The 14,590-nt window shown below is 30.3% G+C and overlaps 1 protein-coding gene across 2 annotated transcripts; it reads right to left on the reverse strand.

Moving 5' to 3' along the window:
• Positions 1-11,532: 11,532 nt before the first annotated feature.
• On the reverse strand, positions 11,533-12,932 carry LOC130946487 (uncharacterized protein At4g00950-like). Of its 2 annotated transcripts, none has more exons than XM_057875250.1 (2): positions 12,497-12,932; positions 11,533-11,825 (listed from the first exon to the last, which is right to left on the reverse strand). In XM_057875250.1, exons 1-2 carry the CDS (start codon positions 12,929-12,931, stop codon positions 11,748-11,750), a joined length of 513 nt encoding a protein of 170 aa, XP_057731233.1. In that variant the 5' UTR covers position 12,932; the 3' UTR covers positions 11,533-11,747. The 2 variants fall into 2 exon arrangements, with proteins under 2 accessions (XP_057731233.1, XP_057731232.1); XM_057875249.1 differs by having other exon boundaries at positions 11,538-11,825; positions 12,431-12,932.
• Positions 12,933-14,590: the final 1,658 nt, after the last annotated feature.

Consider the following 14,590-nt stretch of genomic DNA (forward strand, 5'->3'; position numbering starts at 1 on the left):
ATCAGTCCAAGATTAATTCTGCATATATAGACAGTAGCCCAGTGTATTAACATCATATAATCAGTACAAGATTAATTCAGCATATATAATCAGTAATATGTGCCTTAAATCAAACTGGCAAATAAATCACAAGGACAGGCACCAAACTTTACTCTCTGTGTAGTTTCCCACAAAACCCAAGACCAATACCCTTTTTTTTTCTTTTGCAACTAGGGGAAATATATATATATATATACAACTACAACTTACTACCAACAAAAAAAGGCACACAGAAATAAAAAAATATGCCAAATTTGGAGCTAAAGTAATCACTAACTAGAGAGGTTAAAAAACAATAAAATAATATACAACACTGAAGGTGGAGATGAAACAAGAAAAACCATCTAGAAATAGTAATGGTAAATAGTAGTTGATGAAAGCTCATTAAATGACATATGTTATCTTCTTCATATCATAGCATTGATTCAGTCCTAATCTTCTTCTATCATTTTCATCATCACTCTCACTCTCTCCTTTTCATTACTTGACAGTTGGAAACAAAAGCACCACTCCCTTGCTTTTCTACTTTTCCTTCTCCCTCTAATATTTCACTGTGCTATATTATCACTATATTCAAATTAACAATATAAGTTAAGTCTTCTATTATTTTGTGGTTTTCTTTTTCAAAATTTTTATTAGAAAAGGTTATTGTGGACCGGGTTATTGAATAGAGTGCCTAACTTTGTTAGTTGTTAACTGTTAAATTATATGATATTTCACCTTTATTTTGATCATGTTGCTAATGATTTGTGTCATGTGAACATAAGAAAGTGTGAAATCAAGAACATTATTTTGGTGTAACTAAGAATAGCAGTTCTCTAGACACTAACTTCAATCTTGGTGGATCAAACCATTCAAAATTACATACTCTTTCCCATAACTAATCCACTAGTCCAGACCAAATTCATCAAACAATTTGACTATTCCAATAGCTAAGTTAACTTCATTAGCAATTGCAAAACTTACTTTATATTACTCTAACTTATGTATGTAAGAATCCTTTATGATCACACACTCAGTTTAACTAAACAGCATTACATATTACATTCAGTTTAACTAAACCAACCCAATACAAAGAAAGGCAATTAGGTAAATCAATCAAATTCAGAATCCATTATCAGAGTTACAAAAAATTTTAACTCCCAAAAGATCTTTACTTCTACTGTGATCATGCAAATTCTGTTTAACAAATTCATTTATCAAAGTCATTGTCCTGAAACACATTAACAGTTTGGAAACTTCTCCACTAAGAGCAGTAAATCCTAACACATAAAGAACACATTTTCATATCATCAAAACACAAGAAACATTCCTACTCTACAATTTTCTTGGCCAAACCACTACGAAAGCCAGAAGTGATCAAACCCTAGCACAGAGAACAGAACAGAGGCGTTCATACCCACCAATTACAATCGAAAAAAATAGCCTGAACTTTTGTGAATATTAGATTAACAACAATATCAAAAAACAGAGGAACCACATTTTTTTTTCATTTTTGGCTTACCTCTTTCAGAGAAACTAGGCTTTCCATGATTTTTTTTTCATTTTTGGCAAACGAGCTTCTCTGTTTCTGTTCATTCTCCTCATGATGCTTCCAAACGATTGTGGGTTGTTCGAGCTCCCAGCTCCATTGCTCGTGCTAGCCATAACCTTCGGGCTTCAGAGAGGGAGAACAGAAGAACACAGCACCGACGAGGAGACAGCATAGTGAACAATGTGGCCTTCAAAAAAGGGATTATGATTTTAACTTCACCTGAGGGACCAAATTGAGTCGGAAGAGTTTACTCTGCCACATAAGCTAGCCGTTGTGAGTCCCACGTGTCACCAACACTGCCAGCTAAGCTTTCCGGTTGCGCCACGTGTGTTGAAATTGCCGGAAGGACAACTTTGAGTCCCGGAGTGCAAGTTCGGGGATAACTCTAAGGAACTTTTAAGTTCAGGGACTACTGTGAGGCTCGAGTGCAACTTCAGGAACTACATTGAGACTTATCTCGATTTATTCTCTCTCAAACCGAATACTTTCTGTTTTCAAAAATAAAATTTGTTCCTCCACGTTAGGCCCAAGCCCACCCTTACAACCAAAAATAGCCATGACCTACAAAAACATAACCCAACTCACCTAAATCACTGCAGGCGAACAGCTTTTGTCTGTGCGTGTACCCCCATGATGCTGAAATACAAGGCCTTCAGCAACGGCCATGATAAAAAAGAAAAGAAAAGTAAAGTATAGTGGATGGAAGGAAAGAGCAAAGCTTGAAGTAGCAGCGTACCGTACCGTAGTCCGTACCGGCGTACGGTACATAGTGGGCTAGTGGCATTGTATGCATCTCCTGTGTCCCTCCAAATGCAGAAAATTGGCTATCTCAATTCTCAACTCACAGCAGACAACCTCAGACGACAAAGCCTGCTACTGTGCTACATACACAACACAACCATTAAACGACAATGTTATTCTTATTACGTTAAATTAAACCTGCAGATAGCTGCAATAATAACGATCCTCATTCTTCAACTTCCAAGGTGTGTGCCGCCTGGCCTTGGGAATGAACGTAACTCCCTAATCAAGTGGATTTCATTTATTTTCCACTAATAATGTACGGCTAATTATTAATGCATTTACACACGAATTTCATTGTTGCTTCGGCACGGACAAAAAAGGAATAAACTTGGATAAGGTGGGATATTGTAATTGGGATTAGGAATTTACTGGGGGTAAATTTGTCACCACACAAAATTTGACTAGGTTCAATTCTATTCTATACCCAAACTACTCATTCAACTATATATATATTTTTCACGTATTTTCCAACACTCACTCACTCCGTCACTCTTCTCATCTTCTAATTGCTTATGGAGTTCTGTAATAACGAACTCGATTCTTTCTCTAACGACATCGACAAGTAAGTCATCATCGATAACATGTTTTCTGTTACAAACATGCTTCATGCTTTCAAGAAACCGTTTTTCTAACCTCCTCCTTTCTACTAACCATGTTGTTGTGCTTTTAATTTGCAGAATAATGGAGATATCACCTATGGATGATTTCGAAGATTGGGAGCCATTGTTAACCTACAAAAGCACGCAGAAGCTTTTCTTGAACGACTTGCCAGAAGTGGATAACGACTTCGACGACCTTCCACCTCTGGACGATTTCAAGAAAGAGCGCGAGGAAGAGGATCAAGAACACAAGCAATTACTACAACTTGTTCCGAGTAGTAGTACGATTAAGAACAAGAAGAGTGAGTTGGAATACGATGAGATTAAGAAGCACTTCCATTTGCCAATCACAGAAGCTGCTAGTAAGATGAACATCGGTTTGACATTGTTGAAGAGAAGGTGCAGAGAACTCAGCATCAAGCGTTGGCCTCATAGGAAAATCAAGAGCTTGCATTTACTCCTACAAACTCTCAAGGTATATATTATAATTAAGTTTTGGCGCTTCATATCATTTACCAAATCTCAATGATTATTTTACTCTGAATGTAGGAGATAGGTTTGGACAATGAAGTTGAAATGTTGGAGCAAGAAATAAAGATGTTAAAGCAAGTTCCGGGGTTGGAAATCACACAAGAAACCAAGAAACTAAGACAGGCTTATTTTAAAGCCAATTTCAAAAGGAGGAAACTTTTGGCCTCTAAATCTTGTTCTTCATCATCATCACTTAGCTAAGCTACTAATCTTTCTATGTTCATATTCCATCTGATCAAAGCAACAGTTATTAGATATTAACATAGTTTAGGGAAATGGATAGTTAGTGCTTGTTGCAAATGAAAGACAAGTTTAAGGTCGTCTCTTTGTCTAAGAATAGGTCTCCGTGTCTCTCTCCTTCATTATCACGTTATTACCATATTTATGCACAACCTATTAAAGATTAAAATTGCTAATTCAAGAAAGTAGAAACAATCAACTTACTTCCAATTCTTTTCTCCATTTTCTTGGTCAATGGCGTCAATACATTTATCCGTTTTTGTTTCAACTTTAATGCACCACAATGTATTGTAATATATTAAAAAGAAACTAAAAGTTTTCTTTATTTAGTATAGCAGAGAAACAGTTTCCGGTCTCTTATAAATATATTGTTTTCACATCGTCAAAAATCGATACTTTAGATGGAATTAAAAAAATAAATTAAATACGTAATATAATTTAAATCATAAAAAGTAAAAACTAATGGGAATTTTAGAATTTATTCACTTCTACGATATTATGATACCAAAATTATGTGAGGTTATATAATTCAACCAGAGATAAAGACTGCGTGCAACAATGTGTGAATTGGACCTTAGTGTGAACAAACTTATATATACTAGTGTATCTGGATTCTTTTGAATTTAAGCTTTTAATATTACAGAAAAAATAAATTTTATATATTATACAATTTAGCTATTTTATACCCACACTTTGAGATTAATAATAAAAAATTTATTTTTTTATATATTTAATTCATTAAAAATATTAAAAAAATAATTTTTCATTAACTTTAATAAAATATTTTTTATGGTATTCTTAAAATATACTCTTAAAAAATATGTTAACAAAAACTTATATTACATTATAACAAAAAGTATTTTAGGAAAAAAATTAAATATCAGTCTCTTTTATATTCTTATTATATACAGTATAGATATCAGTAATGTTTGTCAAAAAATAGAGCATGTCCATGAAAACGCAAAATTTACATTATTGACACTAATGAAATACTAAATATTTTACTAAAATATAATATAACAAAATTATAAAATTTGGATAACCACTTTATTCTGACCAAATTTTTAATAAGATACAAAATAGTAATTAGTGATGCTACTCTATTTTAACTCAAATCTCTCCTAAAGAAATCTTAAATGGATAATCACTCTACTGAAACTAAATTTTTTGACATAGAAATATAAGTTAATAATTTGTGCTACTCTACCCAAAATTAAATTCTATTATATACCCAAAATACAAAGACTAAATGGTGTAATCACTCAACCCAAAATACAAAGAGAGGATATCAAAAAATACAAACGAATATTCTCTAAAAAAATTGACTAGTAACTTAGTACACAAAATAAATATGGAGATAGAACACAATTTTTTTTATAATTTTCTCTCTAACACTCGCTAACTACAACTCATAACTCCGCGCTACAAAAAAGTCATCGAATTTACCGATGAATTTAGTGTTGGAATAAATTCGACAATATAAATTTTGCTAGTAATTATTTTTTGGCAAATTTTTTCGTCCGTCGCTGATTCCCAACGAATTTAATTTAGCAGCAAATATAAATTTTTATTTGCAAAATTCTGGAACTTATTACCGTCGAATTTTTTTTTTCGGTAAATCCAACGGTAAACTTACATTTTATTTTTTTAAATTTCTTTGAAAATTCAATATATAATTTTAAATATTTAAATTTAATAATTTTTAAATTAACAAAATTTAAAAAGTTTTACAATTTTTTATAATAATTTATCTATAAATTTTAGTTGAAAGTTCACAAATAAATTTAAATACCAATATTTATTAATAAAAAAATCAATTAAGCAGAAAAATCATATTTAAAATGCATCAATTAACAAACAACTAATAATTAACTAATTTATCGTCCACAATATCAACCATACATTGTCATAAATTAAGGCAATATAATAGCCAAATCAAATACTAATTCATAGCCAATAAAAAAAGTCAATTATCATTAATATTAATCATCTCAGATAATTCTAAAATTAAAAAATAAATAAATTTTTTTAGTTATCCAAAGTTCAGTCTTGTAGTTCTTTAATTAAGTTTGATAGAATTTAACCTATTAAATTGTTATTTTATAGAAATTTGTAATAGTCAAAGAAAGTTCAATAAAAAAATAACAAAAAATAAAAAAGATAAAAGAGTTACAGAAACAATAAATTAATAATTAATAATAAGCAAGAGAATCGAAGAAATATAAAGTATGAAAGATAAACTAAAAAGAAGAATATGAAAAAAAGATAAGATGGAGTTTTTTTTTTTTCTAAATATCTAACCTAAAAAGTACAATAATAGTTAAAAAAAATACTAAGACCAAAATTGAAACAAGAAACAGAATAAACTTGCCATATGTGAATAATCACAAGTGAGAACCTAACAGTTTCTAATAGCTAGGATTTTGAAATTAAATACAACTACAAAACGAGATACAGACTCTAAACATCTTAAATCCCAATTCTGAATCTTAAAACCTAGGAGCCAATTTAAACCATCAGCGTGACTTATCTTTTTGTTAAATTTAACTTTCACTCGTTGATCTAACTTTTTTTCCTTTTTTTTAATTCGATTTTTTTTCTTTCTTGTCACAATCTAGATTAAAACCTAAGGGTATCACTAAGATTCAACATGTCTTCTGTTACCTCCCCACACTCGATAAACACAAGCAATTCAAACAATAACAAGCACAACAATTTATAATTAAGTCATGTAGAACAAGTAGCATATATTTAATCAAATAAACAATTCCAAAAAAATTCTAACCACAACACAGTAAATCACAAACACAGTGCAAACTAACCACAACATAAAATTAATATTAAGGCCATTGAAACTCAAAAATTCTAATAAATAATTTGCATCAAATATCAAGTAACAGTAACAGTACTAATACTATTACTTGTATAAATTTTAAAACAATTATTATCTAAATATCCAATCGCCGAAATAGATAACTTTTCCAATCCAAAAGTCTTTAATATTCTACAGTGAATAGTATCCAAATTACAAAATAGTTATAGGATGATAAAAATTGTGGAAGGAGCAATAAAAAATTTACCTGAATAGAGCAATGAAGCACCCGCGAATAGAAAAACCAGAGGCGCAAAGATGAACTTGAATGGTGATTCAAAAAAAAGATTAGGACAAACAAAGGGTTAGAGTTTTTTATTAAAAAAATGAAAACAAAATGAAATAAAGAGAGGAATGAGGGCAACCTATTTGGACGAGGAAGGAGAGACATAGCTCCAGCGACAGAGGGCCGGCAGCTGCAACTCTTCCAACAGTGAAGAAGACAGATGGAACAACTCTATTTGAGACAACAAAACATGATTCAAGCAACTTGACACAAACTTTAGAAGAGAATGAAGGTAGGCAGCGCCGATAGAGGGTGGCTGGAGGAGCTGCCGAAGGATGTTGCAGTAGGGGAGAGAGAAGAGAGAGGAGAATAGAGGAGAGAGAATGGTGTCCTCGAAAGTAAGGGGAGCCGCGCATTTTGAATTTAGATCAGGTTTATCGTTGGATTTACCCGCTGGTAAATCTGATTACCCGCTGGTAAATCCGATGGTAATACATTATTGCACATGACCAAAACGCAGTGTTCCATTAATTGAGATTTACAGGCGGATAATTCCGACAGTAAACCCCACGATAATCTTGATACCAATTTTTCTTATTTTTCCTCCAATTATTACTGGTGAATTTACCGTCTGAATATCAAATTTGACGATAATTTTTTTATTCGACGAATTTATTGCCAAATCTGCCAGTAAATTCGTCGGTAAACTCGTTGCTAATGTCCGATGCTAAATCCAACGATAAATTCAACGGTATTCAATATTTTTCTTGTAGTGTTAACAATATAATATTTATAAATTTAAGGTCAAACTACCTATTTATACTATTTTTAGACCCAAAAATAATACATCCAACCAAACAACTTGCAAATAAGTTGCATAAATGATCATAATATAAAAATTAGTTAACATTTTCAATTATATTATAATATGATACTTGTAGTTAGACACTTATAATTTGGTTCATGATGATTCTATTATTGAAGATTACAGAAGGCTTAGAGAATAGATGTTGAATCTATAGCCTTCTTTGACTTTAATAGATTAAGTATTTAAACCCAACTTCAAACTTGATTTCTGTTTGAACTGTGCAGCAAAAAATTTAAGAGATAATTTCGTTTTGTCTTATAAATATAAGAAAACAGAACAGCGAGAGAAAAGAAGAAGTTGACACAGTTATGTATCCTGGTTTCGTTGCCTTGTACTATGCAACCTACATCCAGTCTCCACCACAACAGTGGTAGAATTTTCACGATAGTCAAAGTATTACATACACTAATTTCCTGGATTCACACAATCCTATCTGGACACATAAGTGTCTTCCTAAACTTGACTTGGTTATGCTAATATCTAACTCTTTACACTAAGTGCTTACCTAACTTAGAAGGGGCACCTCATTGGTACAAGACACAAGACAGAAAATTACAACCAAAAGAAATCAGAATCCACTCTTGGCTTTTTTCTCAAGTGTTTCACTCAACCTTTTTAACTCTTAGGCATTTTTTCAATATTTTTCATTCAGCCTTTTACCTCTCAAAGATATTATAAAAAGATATACATTGAAACTGAAATACAAAACTGTAAAACATGAAGGAGATTGATGCAGAATAGCCTTTGTTGCTATAAGTTGAACCAGATTTAGCTAACTCTGATTAAACTCTTCATCTTGGCAGAATACTTCTTTAACTTAGAAACACTGTCCAAAACATTGAATTATTCACAGGAAACTCTCAAACGAATATCAAATTTCAGTTCTCTCTCCTTGCCCTTCGAAAAACTTTTTTTTTCTTTTTGTACCTTTTTCAAAGTCACTCTTTGAATTTTTTCTAAGTCAACTCTTTGAACTTTGTGCTTCTTTGGCTTGTCATCTCACTTTTTTCATTTAACTCCCAAAATAGGGATTTTAAAACTGGTCCAATTTTTTTGACCGACGAAGACCTCAGATCAGCCAAGAGAAATTTTTTTAATAGTAAACCCAAATCCGAACCCTTTAGATTGTGCTTTGTTCCCAATAAACAATTTGAGCCTTTGATTTACAGCAGTGATTATTAGAAAGCACTTTTTTCATTTATCCCAAATTGGCGATGCAGATATTTGAAGAATGAGTGAAAAAAATAAATTGCATGTAAATGGAAATAAATCACCTTTATCGTCTGACTTAACTTAGCTTGCTTTGATTTAGGTGATTAGACATTTGCTTTTGTGATTTATCTTTTTCTTTCTTTTTTCTCTGGTGAATGAATGAAGAGGAAGCTTTCTCTCTTTCTTCATGAGTCTAACCGAAGAAAACCTCGTGAACATTTGCTCTGGTTGGCTTCAACTTGGATGGATCAACATGGACTTGAATTGGCTTGACTTTCCATTTAACCCAATTGATTCCTTTGCTTCATTTTTTTGGGCTTTGAAAGTTAGAGAGTCCACCAAAAATCTTTGTTTCTTTGTTCTATATCTTTGGACTGCTGCTACTTTAATTTTGGCCTGCAACACTAATAAAGACAATCAAAACTGATTGAATATTTAACTCGATACATCAATGTTTGTCATCATCATTTAAGTTAGTCATATTCTTAATTCTATAATTATGTTCTTCAATTTGATATTTGTGCAATTTATCCACATTTATTCTAACTCATAGGCAGATCAAAATTGATTTTAACTTTTTTATAATGTTAGGTTAGGTAATTAATTTTTTTTGTTAATATCAATCAATCTTTTAAAATTATTTTATTTATTTTAAATTTTAAATATATATTATAATTTATAAATTTTAAATTCTAAATTATAAATCTAAATATAAAATTGACTAATATTGACCTACTAAAAATTAATTTCCTATATTTTTAATTGGGTGATCTTTGAATTCTGCAGATAGTATATACTACTAGTAATAAAACTCTAAGTCTCTAACATCACTTCTTGATATGAACAAAAAAGGGAAAGAAATTGAAATTCAGTTTACATGAGTGGTGTTTCAAGGTTTTTTTAAGTTTTGACATGCCACTTTGCATATATTAATAAAGGAATGTTAATGGGAATTTATTATTGAGTATATTAGCACAGAGGCACTGTAGTGTCTGTATTTGCGGCGGTGCAATCACTGGATTTTAATGCCAACAAGTTTCTTAACTACAATACGCTACTACATAATGCTATATAGCCACCACTTTATACATATCATTCTTCTTAACATGCATTCATGTAACTACTGTATCAATAATCAATTGGTCCATAAAATATCGTACCCTATAAATATGTACCCCATTATTATATTATGTGTGTAGGTTGTTACATGTTAGACATGTCGTTGAAAATAGTTTCTAGATCAGTACATGTCATTGTTAAGGGTTATATTAATAATTAGTTATGACTCTGTACAGTTGAATTAGTATTTGAAGCGTGCAAATTAAACTAATCCAGGCAGTGCAAGAATTTCTAAGAGAAATTAACGCTGTATTAGCGTCTTAATCTTCTACTTCACTCTGATTAAAAGTAGGTGAAAATTCAGGTACAGTCAACTTTATGTGAAGTTGATAATTGAGAGTCGTTAGATAATTTGATTAATTTGACTAATTTTTTATCTAAAAATTCTCAATTATTAACTTCAGGTGAAATCGATTGGACGTGAATTTTTACTTAAAAAGTATTGGTTCCATTTCTAACTTGTACTATATGTAGCTTGCTAGTTAGCTTTGACTATGCTATTTAATTATTTATTTATTTGATTTGTTTGCATTCGTGTGTTTTTTCTACACATATTAATTAAAATGAGCAAACGTCAAACATGTACCATCTCAACATGGAGTCTCCTATAATATACATAATTATCTTTCATTATAAACGAGTTTTGTGTTTAGTTTTAGTCGTGTGTTTGTTTCAAAGAATTTTACTTTTTTAGGAATTGTTTATTTTATAAAATTATATTATTGTCATGTTTGTTTAAAATATTTTAGTCTAGTTTGTAGAAATAATTTCTTATTCAAAATATAAAATTTTATTCTTATTCAAACAGATGGGTATTCGATATTTCCATATCAAAGGAATGAAAATTAAAATATAAAAAGTACTATTATATTTTACCTCCCTAAATTATATATTTCTTATAAAAAAAAATCTCCTCGTTTTATTGATATTGAGACTGTTTTAGAAATTTAAAATTTATTTTTGGGAATATGCGTAATGAAACAAATGTATCCTAATTTAATTTTGTAATATTAAAAATAATATCCAATGATTTGTAACACTAAATAAACAAACATTTTATAATATCGAATATAAAATTATTTCAGAGAACAATGAAATATATATTATTAGTCTTGAAATAAAACATTCCAAGGTTATTAGCATAGGAAAAAATAATTATTTTAAAATGTTTATTTTCGACATTTAATAATTGTGTTAATAAATCATTTAAAAACATCTTTGACATCATTAATTATAAAAAAAGATCTAAAGCCACTTTTTACGAATTCCTAATTATTGAAAAAAAATATATCGACAATATTAATATTGATTTTCGGCTATTTTTGTTAGTGAAAATTAGTGTTAACAATAAGCATGACCACATCAAAAGAAATTGATATACATATATATGGAATAATTGACTTGCGTAACGGTAAAGAACAAGTATTTTTTAAAACAATTAAAGGATATACAGATTTCTACTGTACAAATTAAAATCACATGTTGATGCAGTAAGAAAACAACTACTGCACCTTATGTCTCTTTATAATTAGACAGTCAAATACATATATTTGCATTGATTTTTACATCTATAATAATATATATTTTGCTAAGCAAAATATTTGGACTATGCATAATAAAGATAAATGTAGTAATAATAACAATAGTAATAATTAAGAGAACCACCGTGACATGTAAAAGGTCAATTAAAGATAAACTCAATATTAATAAGCTCGTTTTCTTTGTTTTTCTTGCTTGCGTTTCCATGGGACCATTTGCTTAAAGCTTTCATAAATGCTTGCCTGCAGTTATAAATAAAATTAAATACTAAATGTTACTAGCTAATTCATAATATATATAGTATCTGTGATTAAGATATATCAAAACCTAACCTAATCAATTTTAATCAATAAAGTAATTTATTACACTACTATCCAGTCGGTGCAATTTCCTCTGTAGCAATGAATTGAAAGTCCGGCTTTTGGGCACCAGAAAATATAGATGCTTTATCAGCCTCATGTATTTTCTTTATGAACAAATTAAAATTAAGAAAAAATGTCTCATCATAAGTGTAAAGTGTATGACTATAATAATTAACCTTTTTTTTATAATATTAAACTATGCTGGTTAGTTGTACCAAATGCAAAGACATATATTTTTGGTCAAAAGTTAACTTTATGATTTCGGCCCCTGGAAATGACCAGTAACAAACAAAAAATAGCCATTTAATAAATATTAAATAAAATAAATTTTGATTTTTTTTTCTATAATATTATCGTTCTACTACCCATGCCCCCCATATGTGTTTTTATAATGCATACCTAACCTCAGTTATTTATGCGACGAAATAATTTTATAATATATCTAAGTGAAAATTGAAGAGTAAGAAAATGAAATGATTAATTACCCAAAAATGTGAGTTTGTGTTGGAGTGGTTGTTAGAGAGGCTCAAGTAGCGGCGTGGGAACTTAACCTTCTTATTATGATGAGGAGGGAAAAAGTCGAAAGTGCCCTCGGGATGATGGTGGGGGATGTTGGTGGAAGTGGGAAACCTTGCAGACCCAAAAGTGGAAAAAGAATTGTGAGTGTCGCGGGGAGTTCTGTAGGAAGTGGTGAAGGACATGGCCCGGCCCACGTAAGGCCCAGCCAAGACGGTGGTGGGAGAAGGCACGTCCATGTTGGAGTTGGAGTACTCTAAAAACAACAACCTCGGAGGAAGCTCCAACGATCTGCTGCTATCCTTTTCGATAGTGTCCACGTGGCAAGGCTGCCTAGGCTTACCGGGTGCTTCCTCCCACTTGAAAGGCACGGACACTGGCGCCGTGTGCGGCGGAGGAGGGGGAGAGTCCGGCGGTGTGGTTGGGCGGGAGGAGATGAGCATGGACAACCTTGAGTGTGGTGACTCCATCTTTCACTTTATGGCAACCAAGTCAAGTGGGTTTGTGTGCTTTTATAGAGATGCAAAATTAATGATAGGGACACAAGTATATTATTCTTATCTTCCTTTCTTCAGTTATGCTACGTCTGTATTAAAATCAGTTACTAAACTCAACTAATATAAAATATATACTAAAATATAAATATATATTAAAAATAAATTAAACTACATATATATTTATATGTAAATATATTAGTAGTTAATTTTAATATATAAATAATATTTTTATTTTTTCTTTAAGGTCACATTAGGAAAATAAATAGATTAATTTAATATTCATTAAAAATATTGAAGTAGTTTGAATTCTCTATGATTATATTTTTTATTATAAAAAAATGATAATTTATTCTTAGCAAAGCTACTATATTTATATTTTGTGTACTTGTTTTTTTTTATATATTATCAGTCAATTATGTTATATGATGGTAAATTTTTAGTACTTGGGTAATTATTTAAATCATCCTTGCATTTAATTAATTAACAATGATATATCTAAAGAAAAATGGACAATTATCTAAAAAGAACGTATAGAAAAGGACTAGATGGTTATAGTTATACAAATAGTAATAAGATTGTTTTTATTTTTAATTTTTTATAGAGGTGAAGACTTTGAAAAGTCTGTAAAGGTGGTGAGATAAATTTGAGTTTGGTATGGTTTTATTATTATGACTTTGGTGGTTGCAATTGCGAAAAGGAAAGAAAGTGTTCACTCTCTCTGCCCCTATTTCAAGGTAATAGTGACTCCCTCACTTATTATTGATTTCGTTTGGTAAATTTAATTAAATAATAATAATTTCTTATTTCCTACGGTTCTATATTGATTATTAAGATTATGATCTTGTGTAAATTTAAAATGATTGATGATAACTTGGATGTGGAAGCAAATTAAGAGTAATAATAATAAAAATTGATTGATCTTAATCCTCAACGGTTTTATTCACACATTTTCGATCGCTCTAAATAAGTTATTAATGTTCGTAAACGAAAAAGCACCTTCCTAGCACCCACTGTATTTGTATGTTTTTATTTTATTTATGGTACGCTATTGACATGTCGAATTGATGAATATTATTATTGCAACAACATGCATACGCACATGTATTCCAAATTTCCAATTACTTCTTAATAATTAGCAGCTGCGCATAATCTAAAAGATAATAACATGTACATAACGTGGGAAATTCAATTTAGTACTTTCAAAGTTATAATTGATTTGTATTTGTGTTCATATAGTAATATGGAAATACTATAATCAAAGCAAGAAGTTAATATAGTATATATTAGTACAAAAATTCGACATTGTAAATAACTCGATCATAGTGGAACGGAATATCATTTGATCCTTACAAATAATTGAATCGAAATATCATAACAATGGGTTATTTTATGAGAATATTAGCAGTTTAGCACAACAGTTTAACTTATTAGTCATATTTTTTTATGACTAAGGTAGAATCATAGTTTAAAAGATAAGAAAAAGTTAGATCGTGAGAAGAGTAAGACATCTTGCAAAATTTATCCTTGTAATTTATAAATAACAAAAATTATAGAAATAAAAAACATTATACTACCATATAAAATTCTGCAAAATTTAGTTACACTAACACCAAAAAAATTAATAAAATACAA

This window comes from Arachis stenosperma, chromosome 8 (genome assembly GCF_014773155.1).
Source record: "Arachis stenosperma cultivar V10309 chromosome 8, arast.V10309.gnm1.PFL2, whole genome shotgun sequence".
Lineage (NCBI taxonomy): Eukaryota > Viridiplantae > Streptophyta > Magnoliopsida > Fabales > Fabaceae > Arachis > Arachis stenosperma.